The 16286-nt window shown below is 39.0% G+C and overlaps 1 protein-coding gene and 1 non-coding gene across 2 annotated transcripts in view; one reads left to right on the forward strand and one right to left on the reverse strand.

The window, feature by feature from the left end:
• The window catches only part of UVRAG (UV radiation resistance associated), a 328462-nt gene that overhangs the window by 248895 nt on the left and 63281 nt on the right, over nt 1-16286 (reverse strand). The window contains exons 4-5 of the mRNA XM_049780278.1: nt 11533-11694; nt 7433-7507 (exon numbers count right to left, since the gene is read on the reverse strand). Coding sequence (XP_049636235.1) covers nt 7433-7507; nt 11533-11694 — 237 coding nt within the window. The remainder of the gene's footprint in view (nt 1-7432; nt 7508-11532; nt 11695-16286) is intronic.
• On the forward strand, nt 4002-4108 carry LOC126019677 (U6 spliceosomal RNA). The gene has a single exon (XR_007499307.1). It is a non-coding gene; the product is annotated as a U6 spliceosomal RNA (small nuclear RNA).

Consider the following 16286-nt stretch of genomic DNA (forward strand, 5'->3'; position numbering starts at 1 on the left):
ATGGGTGTGGCCAAAAAAAAACAAAAACAAACAAAAGAATTGAGTGGCTAATTAAGGAGGAAAGAGTACGAAAGTAAGATAAAACTAACTTGTGATATCAAGTTCAATAGATCAAGCAGCTCCCTAAATGTCAATTTCTCCACCCAGGAAACAAAGCCATTGAGACAGATTAGTCTAATATACCCCCCCCAGTGTTGTATAATTAATTCAATGTCCTCACTTTTGAAATAAAAAACCAAAATTAGGGGCCGGAGAGATAGCATGGAGGTAAGGCATTTGCCTTTCATGCAGGAGGTCATCGGTTCGAATCCCGGCACCCCATATGGTCCCCCGTGCCTGCCAGGAGCAATTTCTGAGCCTGGAGCCAGGAATAACCCCTGAGCACTGCCGGGTGTGACCCAAAAACCACACACAAAAGAAAAAAAAAAATTAAGAGAGATTAACTGATTGGTTCAAGATAGTACCAGGAAAAGATGGGATTTAAATTTTAATTTCATATTTACCAACAGTTTCATGCCTTCAACAATATAAAATGGGGAATTGATTCAGCCTCTCAAACTAAATCTGAGGCTTGCTTCTGCCTCTAAATCTTTCATCTCAGCATGCCTATGTACTTAGGGTGAAAAAGTTATATGGCTACATTTGTGAAATTAATCACCCAATTCTATTTCACTGAAAGAAAAACCTAATCTTTAAAGGGGGGAGCGCGGCGGAGAGATAGCATGGAAGTAGGTTATTTGCCTTGCATGCAGGACTATGGTTCAAATCCTGGCATCCCATATGGTCCCCCAAGACTACCAGAAATGATTTCTGATTGTAGAGCCAGAAGTAACTCCTGAGTACTGCCAGATGTAGCCCAAACACCAAAAGAAATATACTCTTAAGGTATATGACAGTTTTGTGACTGGCATCGATAGTCAGGTCAAGCCATCTCCTCTCCACCTATTCCCCCAGTGACTCTATATATTAGTGCCAGCAGCCATGCCCACAATTCAGAGCCTTCCACCATGTATGAATAAGGGGTCAATGCCATAGATTCATCTAACTCTCAAAGGAGACACACAACTAGCAGCTGAAACTCGAGGATATATGGTTTAACAGCTGATCACACTGGGGGCCTTCAGCGGCTCCCCAAGAACCACCTCAATTGCCCTAATGAGCTCATCAGACCACTTCCCCATATCCTCAAAGTCATAGACCATGTAACCTCATGACATTCTATAATTTTAATAATGACTGTTCAATAGTAATACACCAATTAAATGTGAGATTATTAGAGGTCACATAAGCTAAATAAGCAAAACCAACAATTATCAGTAAACAGCTTAGTAGACCTTCAAACAATGACATAACAATCCCATTGTGAGATAGAACAATTTTCACAAATTTTCACAAATTTTCTCTAATGCATTTTACCATAAAATTTCATTACCATTTAGTTGTACCAAGCAATATTAAGTAAATTATTCATATCTGCTGGGAGGAAGGCTTCAGGGAGGTTTCGAAACTGATGACTAGACTTGAGGGAATGTTACTCTAGTAGTGGGATCGGTGTTGAAATATTGGATGTCAGAAATAATTGTTTTATGAACATATCTATAATCCTAAAATAAATAAATCTAATTTTTAGGAAAATAAAATGAAATGATAGCCATTGAACTTCAACCAGTCATTCTCTCCCTATATAAAGTAGACTGTTTTACATAAGGTAGAAAAGCTAATCAAACTTTTTGGAAGGGGGGTCAAATTAAGCAGAAAATTTCAGCTACACTGTAATTAGTGGCATATGTGAAATTTAATCAAGGAATGTGAAAGTTCTTTTCCACCCTGAGGGGGAGAGAGAGGAGGAGGAGAGATGAGAGAGGAAAGAGGAGAGAGAAGAGAGAGACAGAGAAAGAGAGACAGAGACAGAAAGGCTAATAGAAACAAAGCCAATGTGGAATTCAGCTGTACTTATAATTAACTAGTTGATCTTTAATGCAAATCAAAATAGCTTTTATTAGCTTTGACTGTAATTGCTGTGTTCTAAGAAATGTTTTCAATGATGGAGAAATTAGCTCCCTATTTCTGAATATGTAAAATCATCCTCATAATTAATCTTATTTTTATGTATACCTTTATTTCTACAATCATTTAAAATGTTAGCTACCTGACATTCCCCAGTGTCCCATGTGGTCCCCCAAACCAGGAGTGATTTCTGAGTGCATAAGCCAGGACTAACCCGAGCGTCACCAGGTGTGGTCCAAAAACAACAACAACAACAACAAAAGAGTATTGACAAACAACCATAATCATAGTAACAAAAGCTGCAGTGTAACATTACTCAAAATCACTCAGACTGCATCCTCTCCCTCTTACCCTTCCAAAGAAGAGAAGAACGTAACTACCCAATATTTAAATAGAAAAGATGCTTAAGAAGTTTGGACCAGGGGCTAGAGTATTAACACAGTGGTATTGCCTTGCATGCGGCTGACCCAGGATGGACCCAGGTTTGATCCCTGGCATCCCATATGGTCCCCTGAGCCTGTCAGGAGCAATTTCTGAGCACAGAGCCAAGAGTAACCCAAGAACCACCGGGTATGAAGACTGTGTCTGTGCTCTATCCTGATCTCCTGATTTAAGGGGGGGAAAAAAGTGGAAAAAAAAAAGTTGTAAGTTGGCCGGAGTGATAGCACATCAGTAGGGCATTTGCCTTGCAAGCAACAGACCCAGGTTTGATCCCCAGAAACCCATATGGTCCCCGGAGTCTGCCAGTAATGATATCTGTGCGTAGAGCCAGGAGTAACCCCTGAGCGCCGCCAGGTGTGGCTCAAAAACAAAAAAAGTAAGTTTGAACTAGTGGTGCTTGTGATACTTTACAGCTATCAATAATTATAAGATGCCAATTACCTTATTTTTATATTTAGCTATGTACGTATCCTACAAGCATATTTACATATTAGTACAATATTCTGCTAACTAAATTACTTTCTTTGATTAAAGGTTTTAATATCAAGGCTGAAGCAATAACACAGCAGGTAGGGCGTTTGTCTTGCACATGGCTGACCAGGTTTGATCCCCAGCATCCAACATGGTCCCCTGCCAGGAGTGATTCCTGAGCCAGGAGTAACCTGAGCACTGCCGAGTGTGGCCCCCCCCCCAAGATTTTAATATCAGAACAAAAAAAAAATCTATGATGAGTAATATAGGGTATGTTTTATTTGGGTATAAAGATTTAAATATCAAGAATAGGGGCTGGAGCAAAAGCACAGTGGGTAAGGAGTTTGCTTTACCTGCTGTAAGCAAACAAACAAAAATACATAAGAAATGTACATGCCAAAATATATAGTGATGTTTTACTGGAGTTATGTTTGATTGTGACCAAAAGGCTGAATGCAAACTTGCACGCAGAAATCCCAAGTCTGATCCCTGACAATACTTGTTCCCCCTTAAGGAGAAATCCTTAAGTACAGGCTATGAATAAGAGTATTTATTACCCCTACTCAGTAAGGTTGGGTATGGAACCTAAACAAAACTAACAAAATACAGTGATTTATTAAGTTTTTTATTTAGTTCTGTTCCCATCAATGTAGCAATTGCTCTGCATTCAATTCTAATCCTATCATTCATTTAAAAAAAAAAATGATCCTTTTCATTTAGATACTATGACTTCTTACTTAAATGAGAAAGCACTGCCATCTACTGGACCACGAAAACATTGCTGATGTGTTTCCAATTTGAGGAACTGAGATTCACTTATATACTGAGGGCTGTCTGCACTCAATAAGTGACACAACAGCAAAGTAATTGTGACCGTGTGAATTTATAAAAATGTATTAGTAATGTTAAAGTGTTTATTTTGCTGTGGTTAGGACTGACTTTAACACGAGCCCCAAAAGCTAAGATTTGGGTTAAAAAGGAGAGTGGCAGATATACACTACTCCCTCAAAATATTGTATCTCAATCATTATTGTGCTAATCAATCCTAAACAGAGCAAACTAAATAACTTAATATTTACTATGTGCTTGCTTCGGCAGCACATATACTAAAATTGGAACGATACAGAGAAGATTAGCATGGCCCCTGTGCAAGGATGACACGCAAATTCGTGAAGCGTACCATATTTAAAAATATATATATATATATATTTACTAACAAAATTTTAGTAAGCACCTACTACATGATAGACACTTTACAAAGAATACTATGCAGGGACATTGGTAAACATTAGAGATGCAACTACTATCATAGTGTCTTATGGGTAGTAATTTCCATCTACCCACAAATATAACACACATAATCACCTTAATTCCTTAAAATCACAATGAGGCATAAAATATTATCTTCATTTAAAGACTAAGAAAATGACTTAATCTTCTCAAGCAGGCAACCATAGGGTCTGGTGTTATATTCATGTCAATTTGATTCTAAACCCATATTCGTTATTACTGGGAGAGTGCTTTCACAGGTAACTGTCAGCACCCTCCCCAAAAGAATCACTGTCAAAGGGAATTCAGACAATGTTCATCTTACATGGTCTTCCAGCTTATGGATAAAGAGCTGGCCCAGTATCTTCATTCCCCATAGTCTCCCAATTGACATACTAACAGTTGATTCTGCCTGGTTAAATACACCTAGAAAATATCTCTGTAGGCCACCCTGATTTAATTACCAAATACAGTCATACCAGCAAGGAACTATGTTCCTCAGAGTTCTTCATAGTCCTCCCCTAAGTTAAAAAAGCAATTATTTGATATATTTCACATGCATTATCTGTAAGACCAAAAGACGCTCATATTTCAAACTAAATTTCCAAATTAAAACACTAGATATATGCTATTTTTTATCTCTTCAACTAAATTAGGGATAAATGTTTGATAGACAATTGGCATAGCTCCTGATTCACTCTGAATAACAATATAGCTTATTTTACTGCAAAACACATCACTGTGCACTGTATTTGGCTTAGTTCTCTTGTATGTAAGTTTATACTTGGTAGCTTAATTAAACTCACCAAATTTCTTTTTTGAGAACTGGAACCACACCTGGTGGTGCTCTGGGGCTGATCTTGGCAATAATATTCAGGAATCATATGTGGTACCATAAACCAAACCAGGTTCAATTCAAATAAGGTAAATGACTTCTCTGTGATACCACATTGGCCCCTAAATTTGACAATGTTTTTAATTTTTCATTTTATTTTATAATCCTGCCTGCAACACTGTTGCTCCAGCCCTACCAATATTTTACTGTTAACTATATTTACATCCCTGTTGCAATGTGCCATTTTTTCTGCATCTTCCCATTAGGATCATTTCTCTATCTTCACCATAAACAGAGACCACATCAGACAGACATGGTATCCTGAAGCTCCGTCAGGGTCTCAGGTGGCAATGCCAACTTATTGCAAGAATTGACCAGAATATCACCTTCTACAAATATTGCCCAAAGAATATGCGAGTTCTTCTACTGCTCATGGAGCAAAATAGAAAAAAATCTCATAGTCTTTCCATCCAAAGGACAAACAGCTTAAAGCAGGAAAGGGCGTGTCTGCCAAGAGAAATGTTAGAAGGGCAAGATTCCAAACTGCCCTCCTCAGTTCATGGCATACTTCCAGAATTGTCTAGTAAAAAGAGCTCAAAAAACTTTATACTTAAAATTTAGAATTGTGTAGAGAAGTTGATTCTCTTAATATTTAGCTGCTGGGGTAGAACTTAGAAAAGGCCAACTCAAGACAAAAGCCAGCCACAGCACTAACCAACTCTTTTGGTAGCTAAAGACCACATACAAGGCCTCAATCAGCAAGAAATGACAGACTCTGGCTCTTGGGCCAGATATGTAGTATTTAAAGTGTAAAGATGTCTCTTTTAAATTGCATATTTTCCAATTAGAAGCAAAATGCAATAAAAAGATAAACTTCTTTAGAAAAATACTCATTTTTTAAATGAGTATCATGGATGTTAAATAAGACCACAGTATCTAGACATCTAGACAATGTTCTGGCCTAATACATTACACCAGAACGACAGTAGAGCAGGTAGGGCATTTGCTTAGCACAAAGTTGACCCAGGTTTGATCTCTGGCATCCCATATGGTCCCCTGAACTGGCCAGAAGTGATTCCTGGGTACAGAGCCAGGAGTAACCTCTGAGTGCTGACAATAAATAAACAGCACAATAGTAATAGTAAGTATAGTGTCTGGGGGGTTAGTTAGAGACTTTGAATTTGGAAATTGTAATAAATTTGAAAAAAAAATCAATGAAAATTAAGTTCTGAAATAGCACAGTGAGGAGGGTATTTGCCTTGCATGTAGCCTACCCAGGTTTGATCCTTGGCATCCCATATGGCCCCAAGCACCACCAAGAGTGATTCCTGAGTGAAGAGCAAGGAGTAACAAAATCCAAAAGAGAGGAAGGGAGGGAAGGAGAAAGGGCAGGCAGGAAAGGAAGGGAAGGCAATAATATATGTGGTTATCATTAAAACTGAAACTTAGTAAAATTACTTTAGTAACCAAGGTACATTATAAACTTTGATTATGAATTTCTTTTATATGAAAAATATATAGGACTGGAGAGCTAGCACAGCAGTGGGGACTCAGTTCAATTCCTGGCACCCATATGGTCCCCCAGCCTGCCAGGGGTGATTTCTGAGTGCAGAGCCAGGAGTAATCGCTGGGTGTGGCCCAACAACCTATCAATCAATCAATAAATAAAGTTTAAAAAAAGGAAAATAATATAATATGAAAAGAATTATGATTAATTAAAGCTACTTCAAATTTTGTTAGTAAAATTAATAAAACTGGAGTTAGAGAAGATAAACTGGAATAGTTACAAAACAAGTTTTCACTGTTAAAAAGCACTCACCTAGGGAAATCAGGGATGTGGCTTATTGGGCAGAGCATTCTCCTTGCATAGGAACACAAATTCAATCCCTGGCAACATCTCACATCCTAAAGTGCAATCCCAGAAATAGCTACTGTGATCCCCATCACATGAAGTGCAACCTCTTGCACACTACAATCAATTGTGCAAGCCCCATATAAACAAGTGTGTAACTCCCAACACTACATAACCACATAAGAGCACAACAACAAAATGAAAAGAAAAATGTTAAATATAAAGTGTTTAACATGAAACCAAAGTGATAGCACAGTAGTGGGTAGGATGTTTGCCTTGCACACACCTGACACAGGTTCGATTCCATATGGTCCCCCAAGCACTGCCGAGAATGACCCCGGAGCACACAGAGTTAGGAGTAACCCTTGAGCACTGCTGGGTGTGGCCCCAAAACAAAACAAAAAGTAAGAAACAAACAAAAGTAAACTAAAGCCTCACTATTTAGCAATTTCACAATCACTTAAACCATGATTTTATTTATACAGAACTTTTTACACTCTACACCATGACACACAATTGCACTAGTAAAATTCAGAGCATCAGAAAAATCCTCTTACCTTATGTTCAAATGGAGCACCATAGTAGCCATCATTCAGTCCAAAAATTATTTCATTTTGGTTGCGGGCATGAATCTAAGAGAGGAGAAAGCACACTATTAGTATTAGTCCTTACTATTCCAAACAAGTATTTTTTTATTTTTAATTATGAGAACAAAGATGCAAAGAAAGAGGACAAGGTAAAGTTACAGTGGAAGGATAATCACCCATACACAGAATTCTCAGAAGAAGTCCCTTGCTGATATCTTAACTTTGAACTTTCAGCCAAAGAACATTAAGATAAATAAAACAGAACCCATGTACAATTACTTTGTACCTCAAGCCCCCAGATTGTAATACATTATAATATTTCTTAGCAGCACACAAAGCAATCTAAAGCCATAAAACTTATGTAACTCCTTAAACATTAAAGGCATAGTATTTTTTTTACATTTCTATGTAAATGCATATTAGTTTAAGTTAACCTAAAAAGTTTAAGTGGGTTTTTTTTAAGGATTAGAGTCAAAGGAACACAGTAAAAACGGTGTTAGAGTGGCAATTATTGTTTGCATAGGCCCACCAAAATATGAGGGACCTGGAAAGGAAAAACCTTGGCCTAAATACAAGGAGACCCTACCCCTGAAGTTTCCTGGCATAAGACTAACTCTAGGCTCCAGGCAAGCTAGTTTGTCCAAGCCAAGACATTGTCTGTAGTGCCAACACACTTTTATTTTTCACACAGTCTCTGTCCAAATAAGTTTTAATGTGACCAGAGAATGAGTTATAACAGGACCTACTTTAATGCTGAGAAATAGGCTGGCTACATCTAACAAACTAGAAGAAAGCAAACTGCTTATCTTAAGAACAAATAATTCATTTAAAGCTTCCTGATTTACTCAAAGGCCTCATAAAATCATCAGCAGATCACATCATACATACACATTTCCTATAAATATTTCTTTTTGTTGTTTTATTTTGGAGGGAGTCACACCCAGCGGCGCTACAGAGTTAATCCTGGCTCTGCACTCAGATATCACTCCTTGCAGGCTGTGGGGACCATATGGGATGCCAGGATTTGAACCACCGTTCTGCTGCATGAAAGGCAAATGCCCTACCACTGTGCTATCTCTCTGGCCCCCCTATAAATACTTCTAAGGTTTTTACATAAAGGCTAAGGGATTCAGATATATACTCTAGAGTCTCTGAGTTCAACAAAACCATAATCCAGTTAGTCTCTAAAAGTAAATTTAAAACACTGAAGTCCTGAGGGGAGGGGATTAATATTTTCAATTTTTAGTTTAAAGACTATAGTACCTAATAACTAACATCTTTTATTGTCTATTACATTGCATGCTTATCACTCTCTTTCAAATACAACTGATCTGATCTCAATTAGTAAAGATAATTTACCAAAATATAAAAGGATTAAAGCTTTTAAAACTGAATAACAGTTAAGACAGTTCTAAATAATATAGTGGATAGCTGTGCAACATCAAGATATTTGATTTATAACAATTTCTTTTTTTTTTTTTTTTTTTGGTTTTTGGTTTTTGAGCCACACCCGGCGGTGCTCAGGGGTTACTCCTGGCTCTCTGCTCAGAAATAGCTCCTGGCAGGCACGGGGGACCATATGGGACACCGGGATTCGAACCAACCACCTTTGGTCCTGGATTGGCTGCTTGCAAGGCAAACGCTGCTGTGCTATCTCTCTGGGCCCTGATTTATAACAAAGTTTTTAAAATTATTTCTGCACTCAAGTATTAAATTAAAAGTTAAAAATGAGGGGCCAAGGCCGGAGAAATAGCACAGCAGCAGGGCGTTTGTCTTGCAAGCGGCCAACCCAGGACCAACCTTGGTTTTAATCCTGAATCCCAGCATCCCATATGGTCTCCATGCCTACCAGGAGCGATTTCTGAGCACATAGCCAGGAGTAACCCCTGAGCGCCACTCAGTGTGGCCCAAAAAAACAAAAAAAAATAGAGGGGCCGGAGTGATAGCACAGAGGGTAGGGCGTTTGCCTTGCATGCAGCCAATCCAGGACAGACCTGAGTTTGATCCCAGCATCCTATATGGTCCCTGAGCCTGCCAGAAGCGATTTCTGAGTGCAGAGCCAGGAGTAATTCCTGAGAACCACCAGATGTGGCCCAAAAACTAAAAACTGAAAAAAGAAAAAAGAAAAAAAAAAAGAACTGAAATGAGACAAAATAAGGAACTTCTTTCACTAGCTAAAGACTGAATGGTCAAAGCAAATAGCATAAAGTTCCAATGAAACCTTATATGACTTCCATATTTCTGTTTTGTTTTGTTTATGGGCCACACCCAGTGATGCTCAGGGGTTACTCCTGGCTATGCACTCAGTAATTGCTCCTGGCTTGGGGACCATATGGGACGCTGGGGGATCAAACCACGGTCCATCCTAGGCAGATGCCTTACCCTTTGCACCACTACTCCGGCCCCTTGACTTCAATATTTCTTATCTCAATTACTAAAACAAAATTAACCACTCATTCCATAAGGAACTACATCATTTACTTAACAAGAATATGGTCTTGGTACCAAGTCTGCAATGATAAATTTATAAAGACAATATATCAATCTCAAATATTTCATCTTATGAGAAAAGATAAACTAGTGGGGGGGGGGGGCGCTGAAGCAATAGCACAGTTGGTAGGGTATTTGCCTTTCATGTGGCCAACCTAAATTCAATCCCTGACATTCCATATGGTCCCTTGAGCCTGCCAGTAGTAAAATCAGTTTTAGGAATATGAAATTTTAGGAATATGAAACTTATGTGTATATGTATATATATACATATATATGTACGTATATATAAAACATAGAGGAAGAGTCTAAAAAACAAGATGTGGACAATGATTTTTGCTGGACAGAAGGATTACTTATTCTTTTCTCTGTGCTTATCAAAAGCTTTCCAGTTCGGGGGAAGGAGCTATATAGTACAGTGGGTAGAGCATTTGCCTTGCATGCAACCAACTGGGATTCAATCCCTGGCACCCTATATGCCTATGTGCCTCCACAGAATTGTGATCCTGAGTACAAAGCCAAGAGTAAGTCCTAAGCACTGCAAGCTGGGGTAAAGGTGGATGCCTTATACTCAGTCAACATGTGTCCCACAGCACTGCCAGAAGTGAATCTTCTCTGAGTATTGACAGGTATGAAGCCCCCTCCCCCTCCCCTAAAAAAAAAAATCTAAAAATTTAATTCTTTTAAGGATAAGTTTAGAATGCTTCTATTAAATTTCTTCAGATAAGAGTCAGTTTTTTTGTTTTGGGGCCACATTCGGCAGCATTCGGGTTATTCCTAGCTCTGAGCTCAGAAATTGCTCCTGGCAGTACTCAGGGAACCATATGGGATAATGGGGATCAAACCTGGGTGACATGTGCAAGGTCCTACCCACTGTGCTATCGCTCTGGCCCCAAGAGTCATTTCTTGAGAGAGACAGGGAGGCCAAATTCAGAAGAACTCAGGGGCAACACTCTGGCTGGGGGTCACTGAGTTATAAAGTACATGCTCAGGGGACAGAGAGGTGGCACTAGAGGTAAGGCATCTGCCTTGCAAGCACTAGCCTAGGATGGACTAGGGTTCGATCCCCCGGCGTGCCATATGGTCCCCCCAAGTCAGGAGTGATTTCTGAGTGCATAGCCAGGAGTAACCCCTGAGCGTCAACAAAACAAAACAAAGTACATGCTCAGCCCTTAAAGCCATTCCCCCAGCCCGAAATTCATTTTTTTTTTTAGTTTTTTTTGGGGGGTCACACCCAGCAGTGCTCAGGGGTTACTCCTGGCTCCACACTCAGAAATCGCTCCTGGCAGGCACAGGGGACCATATGGGATGCGGGATTTGAACCAATGACCTTCTACATGAAAGGCAAACACCTTACCTCCATGCTATCTCTCCAGTCCCCCAAAATTCATTTTTTTTAACTTGGCAATCACTTAAAAAATTTTTTTCAGAAGGAGCTACAAAAACAAAATTTTCTTTTCTTCAAATGAACAATCAATAAAGGTCTCTATAACAGAAAAATGTAGGGTAAAATACTCAACAGACTAATATATAGGAGAATTATTTAAATTTTCAGTTTCATAAATTGTTGTTAAAATTACCTGCTGACCCAAATATTTCAACCCATCCAAATAGACTTTCCATTCAATCAACAGATGGTAGACGTCCTCTTTTCCACCCCATATCTTCACCACAAAACAAGACACGGATGTATCAAGATGGTCCGGCATTATTCTAAAATCAAGACTCCTCCAAGTTGGATTCTATTAATAACAATAAAAATATACTTTAGAAACACTTTTAATTTGTTCATTGGTAATTCAACAAACTACAAATTACTTTATTTTTAAGAATTAAAAGCCTCATAAGTATAATAAGCTGAAATATACTAAACTGAATTTTTTTTTTTTTTGGTTTTTGGGCTACACCCAGTCAGTGGTGCTCATGGGTTACTCCTGGCTATCTGCTCAGAAATAACTCCTGGCAGGCACGGGGGACCATATGGGACGCCGAGATTCGAACCAACCACCTTAGGTCCTGGCTCAGCTGTTTGCAAGGCAAGCGCCGCTGTGCTATCTCTCGGGTCCCTAAACTGAAATTTTAAGTGAACTGAGCAGACATTCCATATAACACAAGAGGATTGATAATGATATTGAATTTCACTACCTAGGAGCCTGTATTCTAATCTCTCATTAATATGACTTTACATGACAGTTAATCCATTTACATAAAATGAAATAAATAATATATTGCAATATTTATATATTATATATAATACATAACAAATAAACATAATTACTAAGAATTGATACATAACCTATGCCTAAAAGTATCTATAACACAGTAGTGGATTCAAACCTCTTAACTAATTATACAGTTTCATGATAAATGAGTAATAGAATCCTACAAAAGGTTATGCAGTCACTCGATAGGGAATTATAAATTTTGAAGAATGGGGGGACAGGTCACAGAAGCTACTAAATTTGTCTTTTAGTAGTTACAACTGAATTTAATTAGATTAAAATAAGAAATTCTAGGCAAAAAGAATCAGACCAGCAATGGCTCAGAGGTATGAAATATTAAGATGCAATCAAGGAACTAAAACAACTACTGAATTATAAAATGACATGACACAAAGCTGGCGAGACAAGAAAAAAATTATCTACATGACTATCATCAAAGAAATGAAAATCAAAATAACAGTGAAATAACATCTCATACCAGACACTCTGGCCACATCACAAAGGATAAAAATAACTAGTGCTAGCATGGACATAGCAAGGAAAAGGACCCTCACTTCAATGGTGGAAGGAATGTCGACTATACTACTCTTTTTGGAAAACTGCATGCACACTTCTCAAATAACTAGAAATCTATCTCCCATGTGAGCCAGCACTTCCCTCCTTGATATCTACCCCAAGGGCCAAAAGAACTCTATTGAATAAAGGCATCTATTGAAAAAAGATTAGAGGAATCTCCATTCACCATAGCACTATTCACAATAGGTCAAATCTGGAAACAGTTCAGTGTCCAAGAACAGGATTAGATTTAAAAAAAAAAAAAAAAAAGATTCATATACACAATGGAATACTACTCCACTATGAGAAAAAGAAATGATCAAAATCATGTTATTTGCTGCTATAATAACATGCTAAGTTAAGTTATTCAGAATAAGATACAGAATAATCTCTCTTAAGCAAAACATAAACAAACAAGTGATAGTACACCAGGTAATGTTTTTGCCTTGCAGGTGGCCAACCTAGGTTCAATCCCCAGAACCCCCTATGGTTTCCCTGAGCACAGTCATGAACCAATATGGTTTATCCTCCCAGCGTCGTCAAAAAAAAAAGAAAAAAGAAAGAAATATAAAGAAACATAGTAGGGAAATAACAGTCCAAAGGCAACAGAAATGGTGTTCTGTATGACAGTACCATAGTAGAGAATTTGGAGGAGTGGGGACTAGATTTGGGTTTAGGGGAATCATAGGACAATGGCAGAGGGTGCAGGGTTTGCCTCTGGAATGTCTCATGCATGAAACCCTACAATTAACGGTATTGTAGGGGCCAGAGATATTGGGATAAAGTTCTTGCTTTGCACACGGTCAATCCAGGTTTAATACCTGGCATCCCATATGGTCCCCCAAGCACTGCCAGGAGTGACCCCTGAGTGCAGAGCCAAGAGTAAGATCTGGCTTTACTCCACATACACTGCTGAGTGTAGCCCAAAAACAAGCAAAAATACATACATACGGGCCCAGAGAGATAGCACAGCGGCGTTTGCCTTGAAAGCAGCCAATCCAGGACCAAAGGTGGCTAGTTCGAATCCCGGTGACCCATATGGTCCTCTGTGCCTGCCAGGAGCTATTTATGAGCAGACAGCCAGGAGTAACCCCTGAGCAATGCTGGGTGTGGCCCAAAAAAAATACATACATACATACATGAAATAACATAAATGACAAAATGGGGATACAGAGATGAAAGTATAGTGCTGTTGTGAGTTTCTTCCACTATATAAGAAGTAGCAGTAGCTAGTAGACATATAATCCTGTTTCCAAATATATAAAATTGTGTGTGTGTGTGTGTGTGTGTGTATATATATATATATATATATATATATATGAGGCAAAACTAATTTATGCTAAAAAATGGTTTTCTCTCAAAGTGCTGGGCTAAATATATAAAGACACATTTTGTAATGACAGGAACAGTCTACATTCTAACAGGTATGAATTTATCAAAACTCAGCACATGGACAGAAGCAATAATATAGCAGGTTGAGTGATTGCTTTTGCACGAGGCAGACCAAGGTTCAATCTCTGGTATTCCTTATAGACTCCTGGGCACCACCATGTGTAATTCCAAGAATAACTAGCCCCTGAACATTGCCAGGTGTGGACAAAAACCAACAACAAGAATAAAAAAATAAAATAAAATAAACCTTAACAAACTATTATTAACATTTATGTATTTCACAACATATAATTTTTAAAAGATTGTGAATATTAAATATCTGTTGCTTTGGGCCCGGAGAGATAGCACACCGGTGTTTGCCTTGCAAGCAGCCGATCCAGGACCAAAGGTGGTTGATTCGAATCCCGGTGTCCCATATGGTCCCCCCGTGCCTGCCAGGAGCTATTTCTGAGCAGACAGCCAGGAGTAACCCCTGAGCACCGCCGGGTGTGGCCCAAAAACCTAAATAAAGAAATGAATAAATAAATAAATAGATAGATAAATAGATAAATAAATAAAATATCTGTTGCTTTTTACAGCAATAAGAATTAGCAATTCTTGGGGCCGGAGAGATGGCATGGAGGTAGAACATTTGCCTTGCATGCAGAAGGATGGTGGTTCGAATCCCGGCATCCCATATGGTCCCCTGTGCCTGCCAGGAGCGATTTCTGAGCGTAGAGCCAGGATTAACCCCTGAGCGCTGCCAGGTATGACCCCAAAATAAAAAAAAATAAAAATAAAAATAATTAGCAATTCTTTAGTGTCTGGAGCAATAGCACAGCGGTAGGGCATTTGCCTTGCAATCTCAGGGATCTCATGTGGTCTCCAGAGCCTGCCAGAGGCGATTTCTGAGCACAGAGCCAGGAATAACCTCTGAGCATTGCTGGGTGTGGCCAAAAAACAAACAAACAAACAAACAAAAAGAATTAACAATTCTGAGGCTGGAGACAGTACAGCAGGCAAGGCGTTTACCTCGCAAGAGACCTAGCCAGGTTTGATCTCCAACATTCCAGATGGTCTCCAAGCACTCCCAGGAGTGATCCCTAAGTGCAGAGCTAGGAGTAAACTCCTGAGCAGTACCAGGTATGGCCTTTTTTTTGGGGGGAGAGGGTTGGGTTTTGGGTTTTGGGCCATACCCAGTGACGCTCAGGGATTACTCCTGGCTATGCGCTCAGAAATCACTCCTGGCTTGGGGGACCATGTGGGATGCCAGGGATGGAATCGAGTTCGTCCTAGATCAGCTGTGTTCAAGGCAAACAACCTACCACTGCACTATTGCTCTGGCCTCAGTAAATATCTTTAAGACAAAAGCCTGTCTAATCAGAAACATTGTTCCCTTCCTTTCAATATTTGTATCACAAAGTTTTATTTCATAGTTCCCCTCATCCACAAATACTAGCTATCTGAGTCCTTACCTATAATCTTCAATAAACTTGTTTAAGAATACTTTCGGCTTCTTAAATCAGTTAAGCTTGCTTTACTTTAAAGGCAGATTTGTCATTATCAAGTACATGCAGAATAGTATAGTCACTAGTATATAGTTGAGATCACTATCTCTTGAATCAGAATTAATAGATTCTGCCTCTGTATCTGTCTCTCCCCTTCTCTTCCCCCCACCTCATACTTTTTTTGGAGGGTAGGAGGGGTCACTTCAGAGCTACTCCTGCTGTGTTTGTGGATTATTCTTGGTAGTTCTCAGGGTACTAGATGCCAAGTGAATCTGGATATCCTATATGCAAAACATGTGCTCATCCATATAGCTATCTTTATAGCCCCCTTTCGTTATCCTCAAAAAGGATATATTTTTAGTGGCATTGTGGATTAAACCCAGAACCTTCATTGTGCAAAGCATGTGCTCTGCCACTGGGCCACATCTCAAGTCCCATGAGTTCAATTTTGTTTCACCTTTGATATTTTGCTGCACTCAGCAGAATTCATGTCTGGTTACTCCAGACATGATGCTTGGGGATTGCTCTGGCAGTACTCAGGAAAAGTTAACGTCTGTGTATAGAGTTCAGAGGGCAGGAAAGATCGTTCTCCTTAGAAGAAGATACAAATACAGCACAGACAGCTAAGATGACAAATATAAAATAAAGGTTTAAAAAGGCAAAGAAACAAAAAAATAC

The sequence above is a fragment of the Suncus etruscus genome, chromosome 9, assembly GCF_024139225.1.
Source record: "Suncus etruscus isolate mSunEtr1 chromosome 9, mSunEtr1.pri.cur, whole genome shotgun sequence".
Taxonomy (NCBI): domain Eukaryota; kingdom Metazoa; phylum Chordata; class Mammalia; order Eulipotyphla; family Soricidae; genus Suncus; species Suncus etruscus.